At 53.4% G+C, this 15,668-nt stretch overlaps 1 protein-coding gene across 2 annotated transcripts in view; it reads left to right on the forward strand.

Annotated features, from left to right (window-relative positions):
• The window catches only part of DPYSL3 (dihydropyrimidinase like 3), a 39,032-nt gene extending 24,733 nt beyond the window's left edge, over positions 1-14,299 (forward strand). For both annotated transcript variants that reach the window (XM_055812899.1, XM_055812900.1), the window contains exons 4-14: positions 384-548; positions 706-767; positions 1,136-1,216; positions 3,573-3,641; positions 6,149-6,269; positions 8,292-8,448; positions 10,907-11,048; positions 11,398-11,568; positions 12,169-12,348; positions 12,968-13,130; positions 13,599-14,299. In XM_055812899.1, the coding sequence (XP_055668874.1) occupies positions 384-548; positions 706-767; positions 1,136-1,216; positions 3,573-3,641; positions 6,149-6,269; positions 8,292-8,448; positions 10,907-11,048; positions 11,398-11,568; positions 12,169-12,348; positions 12,968-13,130; positions 13,599-13,687 (1,400 nt within the window). In that variant the 3' untranslated portion in view covers positions 13,688-14,299. The remainder of the gene's footprint in view (positions 1-383; positions 549-705; positions 768-1,135; positions 1,217-3,572; positions 3,642-6,148; positions 6,270-8,291; positions 8,449-10,906; positions 11,049-11,397; positions 11,569-12,168; positions 12,349-12,967; positions 13,131-13,598) is intronic.
• The last annotated feature ends 1,369 nt before the right edge of the window (positions 14,300-15,668 follow it).

Raw genomic sequence — 15,668 nt, forward strand, 5'->3', positions numbered from 1 at the left:
GGCATGAGGATTACATGGTGGGCCGTAAAAGGTGCATTAGTATTGTGGCGTGGGAGGAGGCTGTGTGCTAATGGGGTGGAAGTCGGGGTGAGGAAGGACAGGATCCTTCAGCTATCAGCTGATTTCTCAGCAGAAGCCTGTAAAAGCCCCTGGTCCCATGCCAGGGGCTATTAAGCAAAGGCTCTGTGTGCTTCCCTGCCAATAAATGTATTTAGAGGAGCAGGACTCACCACGGCAGCGATGGGGACGTCTTCGGAGCTGCCCTGCAGCTGCTGGGGAGACGAGCCTGGGCTTGTGGGGATGGCCGGCAGCATGCAGGGCTGCGGTGGGGTGGCCGGGGCATGGACCCCCTGCCAGCCCTTGCCCCCGCTGTGCCCCTGCAGTGGACCACGTGGTGCCAGAGCCCGAGAGCAGCTTGGTGGAGGCGCTGGAGCGGTGGCGGGAGTGGGCCGACGGCAAGGCTTGCTGTGACTACGCGCTGCATGTGGACATGCCGCGCTGGAGTGACCGTGTCCGGCAGGAGCTGCACACCCTGGTCCAGGAGAAAGGTTTGCTGCCCGCCGCTCCCAGCTCCAGCCTCAGCCAGCCCCGTCCTCGCTGAGGGGTGGCCGTGCTGTCGGGTGCCTGCTGGGAGCCTTGAGCTGTCCTGTGAGGGGCTGGCGGGGAGGGAGAGCCCTGGCTCACCTCTCTCTCCTCTGCCCCTAGGAATTAACTCCTTCATGGTGTACATGGCCTACAAGGATTCGTACCAGATGTCAAACACCGAGGTGAGATGCCTTTGGCATGAGGGGCAGCGGGGGGCGGCAGCCGCGGGGGGCACAGGGAGGCTGGGGTGGCAGGCGGCCCCTCTCCTCTTCCGCCTTTGCAGGGCCGCCCAGGCTGCGGCCGTGGTGGGCTGGCCAGATGCTGTGCTGCGGCTGGAGACAGGGGTCTGGCCTGGAGATCACCAAGAGCATCCACCGGCAGCCATGGTCTTCAGAGAGCAGCGCCTGGCACCTGCCAGGGCCTCGGGCTGAAGGGCCATGCAGGGCCATGGCCGTGGGGGTGCCATGGGGGTGTGTGGGGGGTGCCATGGCCATGCGCAGCCTGGGCAGTCTGTTTGCTTGGCAATCATTTTCTCTTGTCTCCATTTCAGCTGTACGAGATATTCAGCTGCCTGGCAGAACTGGGTGCCATAGCTCAAGTTCATGCTGAAAATGGAGATATAATTGCACAGGTAACTAACTGCTCTTCTGGTATGCAGGGACTGAAAATCTGTCCCAGGCAGGTTCGGTGTGGGACATTAGCAAAATGACTACAGCTGCATGGATGTCTTTTGCTAGGTGATCTATTTGCTCCTCGAGCAGAAATATCACATTTACCAAGATTTTCTGCTGTATGTGGTCCATAAATGAATCTGAAATAGCAAACTAGCAATTTAAATGGAAGAGAGCAGGCTCTCAAGTATGGTATGTTCACTCCAGCCACAGCTCTTTCTTCAGTGTGGAGAGGTGGAGACCTTTGCCTTGCACATAATTAGCTAAGAGACTGAAAGTGTATTGAGAAGTGCTGCAGCAAGAGAGGAATTTTCTCCCTGCTGTAAGCAAGCAGCCGGCTAATGGAGCTGGATTTGTGAGGGAGTTGTTATGAGGGATGTGGCTGGGTGTGTAAGTAGGTGGTCTGTATTGGCCTGCTGCTTTTTAATTGGTCCTGGATGAGAGAAAGTCCAAATGTTTTGATTTCCATTAAGACAGAGAAGACATTGCTCAGTTATGCTCTGCAGCTACTTGTTTTTGCCTGTCTCTCGTTCTTGGGAGTTGAAGGAGTGTGAACTAAGAGGGCATTCTTTGAACATCCTCTCAGACTACAAGAGTCAGTTTTTCTTTGGACATTTTAGAGCTGCAGTGCACAATTGTATGGCACTTTCACATGGATACAAAGAGTGATCAGAGGAGTTGTATTGCCTAGAGATTACCTCTACTTCAGCACCAGCCTAACCACAAAATGCCCCAAAACTAATAGCTGGTAGCACGTCACAGCCCTGGGAATTGCTTCCTTCTGTCAGGACTGATTGAAACATCACAAGCTGGTGTGGAGCTCAGTGTTGTTAGCACAGAGACACGATGCTTGTGGTCATCTGCTGGTGGAGGTTCCCAGGAAGAAAGCAGAGGATTTGTTCTCTGTACTCGTCATTTCAGTCCATTTTACTTTCAGTGGTCCGGGCGGTTGTGTGTTTCTCTGGAGTTTGGTCAACACGGGAGAGGAGGTTGCAGGGGAAGAGATGTGATGCATGGCCTGAACAGAAATAGGACATGAGCAGAGCTCTAGACTTCAGACTGATGTGCTGTAGGTGGTGAGAGAGTGCTTCTTGTTTGACGAAGAGCAAGACGCATTAGGAGTGTTAAGTCCTTGCATGGTGCTTTCACTGTAGCAGAGAAGGTGTCAGAGGAGGTAACACACAGCACTTACCTGCTGTGAAGCCTCATCCTTTGATACACTCCTCCAACAGCTATGAACACATCTGTTATCGTTGCTGGAGTTACACAGTCCTGACAGAGATTGGTGACATTATTTAATTCTCATAATATACTCAGTACTCTAGGAGACGCAAGAAAAAGTGCATAAACCTGCTTGCTTACAGGCTTGCTATTACTGCTGCTGTACATCCACTTCATGCTCCACAACACCTCTTGGAGAAATGTTGCTTGCTGTGCAACTGCGCATGGTTTCTGCAAGTCAAGGGCAGGTGTTGGGTGGCAGCAAACATGGGCATTGCCACAGGCAGTGACAGCATGTGGTTGAAGATGTGAGGGTCAGAAAGATCCTCCAGGCCTCAAGGCCTCCAAGGCCAGAAAGGTGCCTTGGTCAGGGCAGACCATGAAGTCCCCTTGCCTGTTTCCTTTGACCTCTGTCAAAAGGAGATGATGAAGATGAGGGAATATGAGAGAAGTCTCTAGGGTACAGGCAGGGGATAGGCAGGCCAGTGCATGTGGTGCACACACACAGTTGTCCATGGTCTTAATTGTAACAGCAAAATACTTGGAATAACATTAATACAGGAACCAACACCCCACACCACCCGTTTCTAAAGAAATTTACACAGGACAGGTTTTAGCACTTGCTGATTTCCAGGTGATTAAATAACATCACTGGGGACCCACGAGTAACCTTGGGAGGATAATTTTTTTGCTGGTTTTAATGATTGTTTTCTCAATAGTTTCTACTTGGACAATTTGCTTTTCAGAAGGGGAGTCAGGGAGGGCCTTGGAAAGGGACTGTAAACATCAAGTGGTGTACGTGGAACTGGGGAGTTTTGTGCCTGTTTTTCACCCACACCACTCATTTCATCAAAGAGGTTTCCTTTGGTGTCCGTGCTCCCTCCAAGCCCTCCTGTTTCCCCATCCTCCCTTTCTTCTCTCTCAAACCCCAAACCCCTTGAGGGTGCAGCAGCCTCTCGCTGTGCATGGTGGTCCCACAGGACATAAAGTGGTGGCAGTCCTGACAGAAGGGCTCAACACAGGAGGGATCTGCTTTTCTGTGTAGTTGATAGTTTCACAGTCTTCTAATGTCCCTCTGTCCTTTTGATGTCCTAGGAACAAACCAGGATGTTGGAGATGGGAATTACTGGCCCCGAGGGCCACGTGCTAAGCAGACCTGAGGAGGTAAGATGCAAAGGACAGTACCAGCCTTGCTCAGCACTGAAGAGCTTTCCCCACAAGTCACAGTAGAGCTTAGTGTATGTGGTGGGGCCAAGCAAGCAGTGTGGTGTGTATGCATCCATGGGTATTCATTTATACAGGCAATACAGTCTTACTCATCAGCAGCTCAGGAAAGAGCAAAGTGCACATTTGTGACAAACACTTTCCAGTCTTGCTCAAGTCTCCTAGCAGAGACAAGGGCTTCTGAGCCTCCCAGAGATTAATCTATCAACAAAAAGGTCTATTTGGCTGTAGCAGCATTTGGGGCTGGTCTGGGGGCATTTGTCTTGTATAGGTGCCTCCACGGGTGTGAGAGGCCTGGGAAGAACCAAATGGTGAGTTTTAGTTTCTCTGAAAATTCACTGTTCACATCCGTCAGAGTGCAGACAGATTCCAGCCTCTTTCTGCTTAATCTCTGCTTAGGGTCTAAAGTGTGTTTTAAAATCAGATGGACAAAGACGTTGGTGGAACGAGTGGGAGGGAAGGAGAGGGGGGGAATTCCCTGGTTACAAATCATTGTCAAGACACTAATTAGATTACTTCTAATTTTAGCTCACAGAGTATTTTTCTGTTTGGTCCATTAATCTGAGTTGAGTCTAATTTTAGATAGGTTTTCTTGAGATAGCTCCCTGCTGAGAGGTGCTTTTAACTTTCTCCACAGCATGTGAAAGAAGAAAACAATAGGAATTTGGTACAATAGCAAAGCCAAGCAGGGGAGCACAGGGATATATTTGTACTTCAGGAAATAGAAATCAGTTGGCTTAAACTAAAAGTGTAAGAAGTTGACTGTATTGTGGCTGGTAACAACGTATATAGCCTAGTGTACTACAGTGCTTGTTCTCTTTGAAGTATGAGAGTATAAAGCATTTTCCTGTACAGGGAAGACGCTCAGTGTCAAATCCAGTAGATCAGAGTCCCACTGTGTGTAAACTGCCATTTATTTTTATGGCTCTAGACCCATTGCCTCTAGCTGGCAAGCTAACCTGCAATTGCAGGATGCTGTGGTTGTGCCAGGATTTGAGAACTGTCCTATTATCGTAAGATAGCACTGTGGCTCTTCTCGTCCAAAGCCAGTAAAACACTGTTGAGTGTTTGATCTTGAAATGCCATTAAAGCATAAGACAGATGAAGGCAGTGGAAGAAGGCTCTAGGTGCCATCTGTTCAGCCAAATCCAGATCTCATTGCCTTTGAAAATGAACACTGTCCCTTTTCCAGAACAGAGTCTACCTGGGAAAATGTTAGGTAGACCGCAAAAACCCTTCTACCTCCCATAAAGCCTTCAGGTTGATAGCAAAGGACAGGGGAAGCGGTCCATAGCTCTGTGGGTCTGCTCTGTCCCTGAGGGACCTCAGTGGGAGTTAAAGACATGCTATTCTGTCAAGTGCTGGTGGTGATTTGGTAGGGCAGGGTGGTGCTGTCCTGGATTGTTGCCTGCTCTAAAGGGTATTCAGTGATGGCTCTGTTTGCTCCTGTCCATATGCTAAACCCTGTCAACTACTCAAGTCCATAAGTGTGCTGACAAAAATGTTTTCTTGTTTAAATTTGTGTTTAAAATGTCTTTAAGCAGAAGAGAAAATGCTGTTTTCACTGTGCAGCAAATAGGCCTGCAGAAGTACTAGAGGTGTATGAATGCACGTGTGTCTGGGTGCAGTGGTCTGATTCTGCTGCTGCTGGGAGAGTGAAGCTTACCCAGCCAGCTGCTGCGTTCCCTGCAGCTGGCGGCCCTGGCCTCCCCTGGGAGCTGGCTGATTGGTACATTGTCTTTTTAAGGCTTCTGTTTTGAACTTTCTCATGCCGAAGCTTGAAGCCAAACTGTAGAGCAAACACTTGGAGAACCTCTGGGGTTGAACTCAGGCTGAGCACGGACTGATGTAATAGTCCAAAGATATCCCCTGTGATGGAAATGCACCCTCTGCTAACAGCAGGACAGTGAAGCATGGGGCGGGTGTCAGCAGGCTGGGATGAGCAGCAGCTGCCCCAGACAGCCAGACCCTGACGGGAGCAACCTACCAGCATGTAGCTCGTTGCACCCCAGCCATGGGCAGGGTGACATTTGGTTAAACCAAATTCAGCCACAGGAGAGCCTGGAGCAGTGGGTGGTCTGGAAGGGCAGACCCTTTCGTTGTCTGGCGTCAGCCTGGGAGCCATGCTGCCAGGCATGGGCAGCAGTCCCTGGGCTTCTCTGGCTGTCAGGAGAGCTGGAACCAGGCAGTGGAAAAAACAGCAGATGCAGCTCTGTGCTGGCCCCTGAGCACCAGGCAGTGCTCCCCTGCCAGGCGTCCTGTGGCTGCAGCCTGCAGGGAGGCCAGGCCCCGAGGAGACTGAAGCTTCGCCCCTCGGGTCTCCTTGGTTAACCTGCCCTTGGGGAGCCAGGGGTGCTGGCAGCAATCCATGGTGTGCCAAGAGGAGCACGGGCTCCTCCCTGGCCACCCAGTGCTCTTCTGCAGCCATGCACTATTCTGTCTTCCAGCTGGAAGCCGAAGCTGTCTTCCGGGCCATCACTATTGCCAGCCAGACCAACTGTCCTCTCTATGTGACTAAAGTGATGAGCAAAAGCGCTGCTGACCTCATCTCGCAAGCCAGAAAAAAAGGTGAGTGGCAGCTGCTGCCGCACACAGCCTTGCTGTTGCCCCTGGGATCCCGGACAGCTGGATTTAGTGGTCCCTGTGTCATCATGGTTGTTTTGCCAAGACCACCGCTGTGCCTTGAGTGTAGTCTAGTACTTCCCCATTGGTGGGGGATTTACCTGACTTGTGAAGGGCACAGGAACGCTGCACCAGATCACATGGAGCCACCTCCTGTTGCACGTCAAGTGACATCAGCATGTGGGTTGCAAGTAGGAGCAATGTTTTAAACACCAAAGTTTGCCTGTGGCTGCGAAGGGCTCTCTGAGGAGACTAATCCGATCCCTGTGCAAGTGGTTTGAGCTGCTGCATATAGCTCTGGCTTCCCTTTGAAGTGCCAGCCCCTCTGAGGCACCTGGGTGCCTTTTCGGGTGGCTGGAGGCTCTGTTTGTCAGCGGTGATGGAGCACAGGGACTCCCCACATGCACATGGCACATCCAGAGCCACGTTCAGTGAGCTGTGTGCCCCTGCCCCATCAGCTGGTGCACGAGGAGGCTGGTGGGCAGCTCTTCTCTGCCAGACCCCAGGTGCCTGTAGTAGCAGCTGCCTGCTCATGTCCATCACTCCTGGCTGGCAGGAAGGACACGTGTAAACACACACAGGTACTTTGAAAGGCACCGCTCGGTGTCCACCCCAGGTTTCCATCTGGGAACAGCCCAGCTGGACCTTTCTTCCATGCTGCACAGCCAGCTTGCAGAGGAGCACACGTGCAGTCTGGGGTGAGTGAGGCGCCCTTACAAACAGGACTGTAGGATGGTGCTGGTCCACAGATTGGGCTGGGTGACCAGCAGGTACCTGTGGTTAGCCAACGTGCATTGATTCCAGCTCAGACATGGGGGTTCTGCCAGCCTGGCTGCTTTGGGACCAGGGTTTCTCCTGGGGGTTAAGGAGCAGTGCACCCTCCTGCCTTTGGGCAGGGAGAACAGAACTTTTAGCTGAGTGGTAGTAAGGTTCTGAGGATCTGCAGCCTCTATAGGAAGAGGGGAAGGGGAAATGTAAAAAATGTATTTGTAGAGAGGGTCTTGGTGGAGTTGGTAGCTGTGGGACATAGCAATGCCAAGTGTCTCCCAGAAGTACTTGCTCGGGCTGTGGAGCATTTGGAAGGAAAACCACAATTTCTCAGTCCCCATCCTAGCTTAGCAGCATGATGAGCCCTGCTCCGCAAAAAGCGTTTGGTCACCACCTGCTGCTGTCTCCCCGGGGCTGTCCCTGGCGTGGGGCACCAGAAGGTGAGTGAGGAACAGGAGAGGGGGACTAGCCTGCCAGTCTATGGTGGCACATGGTAAATATTTATGAGGGATAAGGGAGGAAGAATGCACAGCCGATGACGAAGGACATGGTGAGAGGCTTGGTTGCTGGTCTGGCATGGGTTCAGTGTCAGCGTTGTGCTCTGCCTGCCATTGCGGGCTGTCATTTCTTATCAGGTTGCCTGTCTCCTGCCAGGTGTGCCTGTGCAGCTGGTCAGCTCTGAGGTGTGACTGTTGCTCTCGGACTGAAAGTCCGTGGGGTGAAATGCCCCCGCTACAGCGTGGGGACACCAGTGCTTGCAGGGGGGGGCCCAGGGCCCAGGGGCCTCACTTCCCAGGAGAGTGGCTGGGGCAGGGCAGATTGGAAAGCAGCCATCAGCTAGAACAGGAGACCAGGTTGCAAGCGTCGTTTGTCTCTCTGTGGTGTCTTCTGGGGAACACAGCTCTGTGGCTGTGCCTTCCTGCACTGTGCTCCAGCCAGGCTTGCTGCACCAGCAGGATCTGTGCCCTTAAAGCAGGAGGGCCCTACAGGGGTGGTGGACGGGGCTCACCCCTGACATCGATGCGGGCCTTGCTGTTCCTCCTGCCTGCCCCCCAGCACCTGAGGTCCAAGCAGGCAGTGTGGGACAACCCAACATGGGTCTGGGTGTTCTCTGGGCACGGCAGGCTGTTGGTAGTGCTGTGGGACAGAGAATGTGTCCAGGCTCCACCAAAACAGTATCCTTTTTGTCCCCCTTTCCAGGCAATGTGGTGTTTGGTGAGCCGATCACGGCCAGTCTCGGGACTGATGGGACACACTACTGGAGCAAGAACTGGGCCAAAGCTGCAGCATTTGTGGTCTCTCCACCTCTGAGCCCAGACCCAACAACTCCTGACTACATCAACTCCCTCCTGGCCAGGTGAGTGATAGCTCTGCTGGGCAATGCCGTTACCAGCAAGAAGTGGACTCTGACCTCAGGTAGGGAAGCAAGAGGTTGGGGTGGGTAGGTGGGGGGGGGGCACTGGTCAAATACAAAGTGGGCATTTTCTCACGCCTGTGCAGGTGAGCAGTAGTACAGCCTGAGGAGTGCCGGAGGCCTTTAAGGGCAGCTCGTGCACATCTGACAGGGATGGTGGGTCGTTTTTTCACCCTCAAGGCAAGGGGGTGGGGCAGGGATTTGTTGAAAATAGAGAGCAAACAATAAAAGCACTTCAGCGATTTGCTTTGACCTTTCACAGTTATACTCCATCCTCTCACTGGCAAGGCACGCACAGCAGCTAGGGACACAGAGCTCATTGCTGGCCGTGTCCACGCGCCACGTGTGAATTGCACACCCCTCTCACCCGGTGCTTGCATGTGGAACTGTGCGTGTGGCGGCTGCTCTGTGTTAGCCAGGGGATGACTGACGCTGGGCGGGTTGTAAATGGAAATGACCTTTGAAGTAAGCTGGAAACATCTAGGACTAGATGAGCAAGGGATGACTGGTCAGTAAGAGGTGTCTTGGCAGAGGGACATGTTAGGATAAACCTGGGTTATGCCAGGGTGGAGATGCCATGGCTGGTGTAAGAGAGGTGCCAGTGCATTTGCAGTCTGAATATGCAGCTCACCCTGGATTTTGCTGTGGTCAGGGAGTAAAAGATGCCTCTGTTTGGTCTGGATGTATGAATTAGGAGAAGGCCTTAGGTTAGGGACTGGCAGGGAAAAGCGAGCCCAGCTCCTGAACTGGCTTTCTAATCCTTCCCTTCCACTTCAAATACACCCCAGATCTCAGAGAGGCAAGTCCCTGCAGCCCACAGGCATCTGTCCTAAGACCTTTCCTCTGCTGTTTTCTGTAAGGCTTCAGCAGGAGGAGAGGCTGTGAAGCTCCAGCTGGGCTGGGTGGCTTTTCTTCCACCGGGATAAATCTGGTGGAGATTAGGAAGCGTGTTGTGTCATCAGCCTGGGCCTGTGGCTGTGCAGTCAGTCAGACATATGGCAGAAATTATCAGAGGAAGATGGAGATTACTAGTGGATTAAGGGCTGATTCGCAGCCCCGAGCAGAGACGTCATGGCCACACCGGTTCAGGTGCAGGCAGTCTGGGAGCCCAGGTGCTTGGACCATTTGCCTCCTGCGGGGAGTGCTGGGAGGTGGCCTGAGCTGGTCTGCTTCCTTTTGCCCAGTAGCGATGACTTTCCAGCTGCTGCCTGTCTGCTGCTCCCCGAGGACTCAGCAGCAGCTGGGTGACTTCCAGGGAGCCATGGGCTGTTCCTCACCTTGCCTTGCCTGTGAGCAGCTCGCTTGCTCTGCCTGTTCCTGCCCTCTGCCATCACTGTCAGTAGCTGGATGGGTCAGGGCATCTCGTCCAACCAGTGGCCCCTTCTGAGCAGAGAGCTCTGGGTAACAGTGTAGGGCAGCAGCTGTGCAGAGCATCGTAGTAAAGCTTTTCTGGGCCTTCCAGAGAGAGCTGCTTCCAGGGAGTCCTGACTCTCTTCATCCCACTGTCAAGTTTTTGTGTGGCCAGGGGGGACGTCTACTTTTGTGGTAGCGGTGTGGCAGAGATGCTGCAGCTTGGGCCAGGCTGCCCTTCCAAGCACACCTTCTCAGTCTGCGCTGTGGGCTGCTGTAGCTCGTGCTGTCATTGTCCATGCAGGGCTAAGAGGAGCCTTTGGTGAGCTCCTGCCAGAGGAAATGTCTCAAGCCAGAGCCCTGGAGCAGGGCTGAAGTGCTCTCCTCACTGGGGAAGGCTGGCATTGTGAGCAACGGTAGCCCACAGGCTCAGCCCCCTGTAAGCCGCTCCTGCAGCCGTGTCCCCTGTCCCAGCCTGCAGCAGGCTTCCTGTGGGGCAGGGGAGGGCTGTGCTTGCCCCTCGGGGTGCAGGAGCTGGCAGTACACGGTGAAAGGGCTGGCTGTGGGGGACAGTCCTTGGGTGGAGAGGCTCTTCCTCCCTGTGCAGCAGAAAGGCTGCTTTCCCAAGCAGACCTGACAAACTACCAGAAATGGTTTTTCTGACTCACAGTGGGATGGGTTTTTTTTCTGTGTTAGTGCAAATGATGGAGTTGGTATGGAAGGACATCTTTTGGCTTGACACAAAGGCCACCCTGTCCTGCAGAAGCCAAGCTGTTGACTCCTCTCGTGTGCAGGGTACTGCCTGTGCCACTGGCGGGCAGCACAGCATGGCAGAGCTCTCTTGCCCCCGTGCTCCCAGATGACGCAGCTGCCACAGGGGCAGAGTTGGGTAGAAGTCTTCAGACTGAGGGGCTGTAGAAATGAGGGTGTGGAGTAAAACAGAACTGAGCCAGGGGCTGCCCGTGCCCAGAGGAGATCCATGGCCCTCGTGTCCCTGCTGTTGTCTGACTGCAAAACAACTGACGATGATTTTGTTACCACCACCCCTCAGTGGTGACCTGCAGGTTTCGGGAAGTGCCCACTGTACATTCAGCACCGCACAGAAAGCAATTGGAAAAGACAACTTCACAGCGATTCCAGAAGGGACCAATGGCATAGAGGAACGAATGTCTGTCATCTGGGACAAGGCAGTGGTAAGAGTCATGCCAGGGAGAGGGCAGAGTGGGCAGGGTTGGCAGGCACCTGAGACCTGTGCTTTTGCCCCTGCAGAGCTGAGCACCCAGCTGCCTGTCTCTCCTCTCTGGCTTTGAGAGTCAGGACAAGCCAGAGCAGCAGAGGCAGCTGTCATGGGTTCAGCATGAACAACCAGGAGCTGTGGCCATGCTCCCCGGTTTCAGTTTGTCTGGCACCAATAACAAGATCAGCCGCAGCGGTCTGGGTCCAGCCAGCCAGTGGCTTGTGTGGGAGTGAGTCTGGTACTTGCCGGGGCTCTTACTCTCCCTTTTCCCATAAGACCTCTTAGTTCTCTTCCTGTCTGAGCAGGCCACAGGGAAGATGGATGAAAACCAGTTTGTGGCTGTGACAAGCACTAATGCTGCAAAAATCTTCAACCTGTACCCACGGAAAGGGAGAATAGCAGTGGGCTCAGACAGTGATCTGGTTATATGGGATCCCGATGCAGTGAAGATCGTCACAGCAAAAACTCATCAATCTGTAAGCCCTTTGCTTGTCTGTGGGAATGCTGGAGGGTGGGGTGCGAGTGGCACTGGGTGAAGGCTGCCTGGCTGCTGCGAGTGTGGTGCTGCACTGCTGTGCTGGGCTCCAAAGAGGAGGGACTGAGTCCAGGCTCCATGCGATGCCAGCTGTGACTGTGGGGTAGCATGTCTGTGAACCCTGGGCTCTGCATACAGGGCTTTTCTCACCCTGCTCTGTTGCTCTTCTCCTGAGCCTGGCCCATGCAGGTGTAGGGGCACACATTTCTCCTTATCTGGGTTCCTCTTCCAGGTACAAATTTTTCCTGGCTTTGCCAGCATGCTTTGTTCATGCCTTACCTCAAGCCTAGGTCCTGCCCTCCTCTGCTGTTTGAGTCCTTGCTCACAACGAGCTCTAAAGCAGCTGGTCCTGGTTTGTGTTGGGAGCTCTGGTGGGTTCTTAGTGTGAGGGACTAGTGACATAGAGGTATCCTCTGGGGCAGGGAGGGCTGTTACTTTCCCTGCACTAGTGACTTCAGCAGTGAGATGTGGGGACTAAACAGCCCTGAGTGGGCAGGCAGTGCTCCTGTCTCTCCTGACCATCATCCTCTGGTTGCTGCAGGCAGCTGAATACAACATCTTTGAAGGGATGGAGCTACGTGGGGCCCCGCTGGTTGTCATATGCCAGGGGAAGATCATGCTGGAGGATGGCAACCTGCATGTGACCCAGGGGACTGGACGCTTCCTGCCCAGCAGCCCTTTCCCTGACTATGTCTACAAGCGCATCAAAGCCAGGAGGAAGGTGAGGAGATGGAGGTGCCAAGAGACAAAACTGGGGCACTGTTAGCCCAAATTGTCTTCTTCTCTAATAACGGGTTGGTTTTCTGCTGCTGTTCTCACTGGACCCTGGAAACTGTGGCAAACTGGTGTATTCTGAACCTACGGCTGGGATAGCTAAGACTTGGGTAGAGGGCTTTGACCTTAGCGTTGATGATGTGCTAGCACTGGAGGCAGATGCTCGTCTGGTCAGCAGTGTGGGATGCGTGCCCTTGTTGCTGTCCTGCTGCAGCCAGAGTCTGGAGGGAAGTGCAGAGTGAAAAATGGAGAGACTGGGCAGAATGACCTTCCCCATCCATCAGCATACACCTGTGCTGAGGGGTTGCCTGTTGCACCAGGCTCTGCACACTCTGCAGGGTGGGAGGGAAGGGAGGCCCTCAGCTTGCGGTGGGTGGGGGGCTGTGCCAGGCTTCAGTGCTGCAGGGAGGTCTTGGGTGTTCAGGGCAGAGGGGGGTGCAGGGTTGGCAGTGCGAATTGCCTCTGCAGTGGGGCTGGGGAGCCAAGGATCGCTGGAGCGTGGAGCTGCCATCGGCAGGATGCTCCCTGGGAGCAGAGAAATGTCACTGTCTTCTCTCTGGTGACAGATGGCGGAGATGCATGCTGTGCCCCGGGGCATGTATGATGGACCCGTGTTTGACCTGACCACCACGCCCAAGGGGGGCACTCCTGCGGGGTCAACCAGGGGGTCCCCCACGCGGCAGACACCCCCCGTCAGGAACCTCCATCAGTCTGGATTCAGCCTGTCAGGTGAACAGATGTGGTGGCTGGGCTGGGAGAGCACAGAGCCACTGGCCATGCTGTCCCAGCCTCTGGGCTGGGGCAGGAGGCAGCTGGGAGATGGCCTGGGGTGAGCCGAGCATGAGTGGAGCATGGCAGGGAGAGACCCTCCATGTCCCTTAAAGGCCACGGCTGGAGCTGGCCCTCTGGCATGCTGCACCTTGCAGTAGAAGCAAGGCAGACTGTGGCTGTGGAGGTGCCGGCACAGCATCAGACCCTGCTTCTGCTGTGTGGGTCTGTTCATGGAGGAGTGTCTACAGAGACGTTCAAGCTGCTGCTGCTCTCAGGGCTGTTACTGGAGTTGGAGGGGGAACAGGTTGCTGCAGCCAGCCTCAGGATGCCCTTTGGCAAGACCCCAGGCTGCCTGACTGCTCAGTCCTGTGAAGAAAACACTCTTTGCTTTCCCCCTTCCTTTTGTGCTTTCTTGTCCTCTCCCAGGTACCCAGGTTGATGAAGGTGTTCGCTCAGCGAGCAAGCGCATCGTCGCACCCCCAGGAGGCCGCTCCAACATAACCTCCCTGAGTTAAATGCCCCTGCCGAGAAGGAAACAAAATCCCTGTTCAAGTGAAGGAAGAAAAATGGTACATTGGTGTTTAAGAAGGAAAAGCAAATAAACCTGTTCTGAAGAATCAATAAGCCTCAAGCCTTATGTTTCACAAATGCTACTTGCTACCTAGCTTTAAAGATACTGCTTCATTTTGTTTTATGCATAGCCTTAAAATTCTGTTGTTGTGGGTTTGGTCGGGTTGTGTTTTTACTCTTCCTTTCTGTATGCATGCCGCTCAGACAGGTCGCTCGGTTCAGTGTGTTATTCGTGTTAAACGCGTGTGGGATGCCATGATGTGGGACAGCAGAAACAACCCAGTGTGAGTGAGCCAGCCAGGCAGGTGAAGTGGTGGGGGCTGGCCGGAGCCACAGTGTGGGACGGGGAGGCCAGGTTCACGGGAGCTGGTAGGGGCAGGTGGGTCTCTGTCGTGTTCATGTCCTTTGTCTCCACTCAACGCTTGTTGGAGTTTCACCATGAGGCCCATGAGGGAGCCCAAATCATCTCTGTAACAGCTGTCACAGCACCTCATGTAAGGAGTTTTACTACTTTGTACACTTTATTAAAAAAAAAAAAAGTTGTTCCTTCAAACAACTCATGTTGCTGGTTGGCTTTTTTTTATTCCTCAGGCTGCTGCTGCTGGGCAGGGGTGGTGTGAAGCTGTGCCCTGTGGGCAGGCTGGGCTCCAGGAGGGGCTTTGGGCGGTGTTTGAGCTGGAGGAGCTGTGGTGCAGGGACAGGCTGTCTGGTGGAAGGCATGGGGTGCTTGCTGCTGTAGGTGTCAGCGTATTGGTGTAACTTCATGGGCAAAAGCAAAGCTATTGGCAAAAGACCACATTGCAAGTGTTTGTAAAAGTCCATTTGGTTTGTCTGTCTGGTCTCTGGCTGCAGCCTGACCTGGCTACCACAGGCTGTTAATGGCCAGCAAGAGCTGCGCCTGTCACCTGTGTGGTGACAAGAGACCAGCTCCGCACAGCCCTGCCTGGGCCGTGTTTGGGTCTCCCCAGCTGGGGCTGGCTTGGAGGCTGTTTTCTGTGGGCACCTGTGAGTTAAATGCTCCCCTTTATCAAGCAGTGTTTATCAAACTGACGGTCACAGCCTTGTAAGGCTTGCAAAGCATGCAAAAAACCCCTTGATTGTTTTTTAAATTTTACAAAAATTACGTGTCAATTTAGGCTATGCTAAATAAATACTTTTTTTCTTCCTTAAGTATTTGACCTTGAAATATTTATTTTTACATGCCTGCAACTCAGACAGGACAAGTTGTCCGTGCAGCAGCCCTTAAGGGGCCATGCCAGAATAGTTGTGCCAGGGGTAGGGAAAGCTGTTCGTACTTTAAAGTTTTGTGAAGTCCTGCTATTAAGTAATTAAAAGATTTTTCCCTGTTTCCTGGTAGTTATTAAGCTGAGACTGTGCCTCTGTTTACAGAGGAAGTTGGGAAAGGAGACATGGTTGTAGGAGTCTTTGGGGGATTTTTAAAGGTGCCATTTAAAGTACTTGAGTTTTTGGGGGGGTTGGGTTGGTTTTTTTTCTGTCAGCCAGTACAACAGTATTTATACAGCAGTCGTTTTTTCCCTAGGGAGGAGCAGGACTAGATTCCTTGTCTGTGGCTCCAGATGAACACAGGTGGTGTACGAACCAACACCCACACCAGAGCAAGGTGGTGATAGCTGTGTGCTGTGCAGGGGATGGGTACAGCTGTTGGCACAGAACCTCTTGACTGTGCCTGGCCCCAGACCTGGTGCAGGACTGGGCAAAGAAGAGAGAAACCATGGGAAGTGCTGCGGGTGCTCTGGCTAGCCTCCCTGGGAATGACAAGAGTGAAGGCAGAGAGACATGGAGACCCCTACTCGGCTCGGAAGTCTTATTGCTCAGAAGCAGGGGTGGCTGGGGAAGGGTGCTATTAATTGGGGTGTGCTGTGACTTAGCAGGGAAAGGTGGCTTTCCCCTTGCAATGACCCCCTC

This window comes from Falco peregrinus, chromosome 8 (genome assembly GCF_023634155.1).
Source record: "Falco peregrinus isolate bFalPer1 chromosome 8, bFalPer1.pri, whole genome shotgun sequence".
Classification (NCBI taxonomy): Eukaryota; Metazoa; Chordata; class Aves; order Falconiformes; family Falconidae; genus Falco; species Falco peregrinus.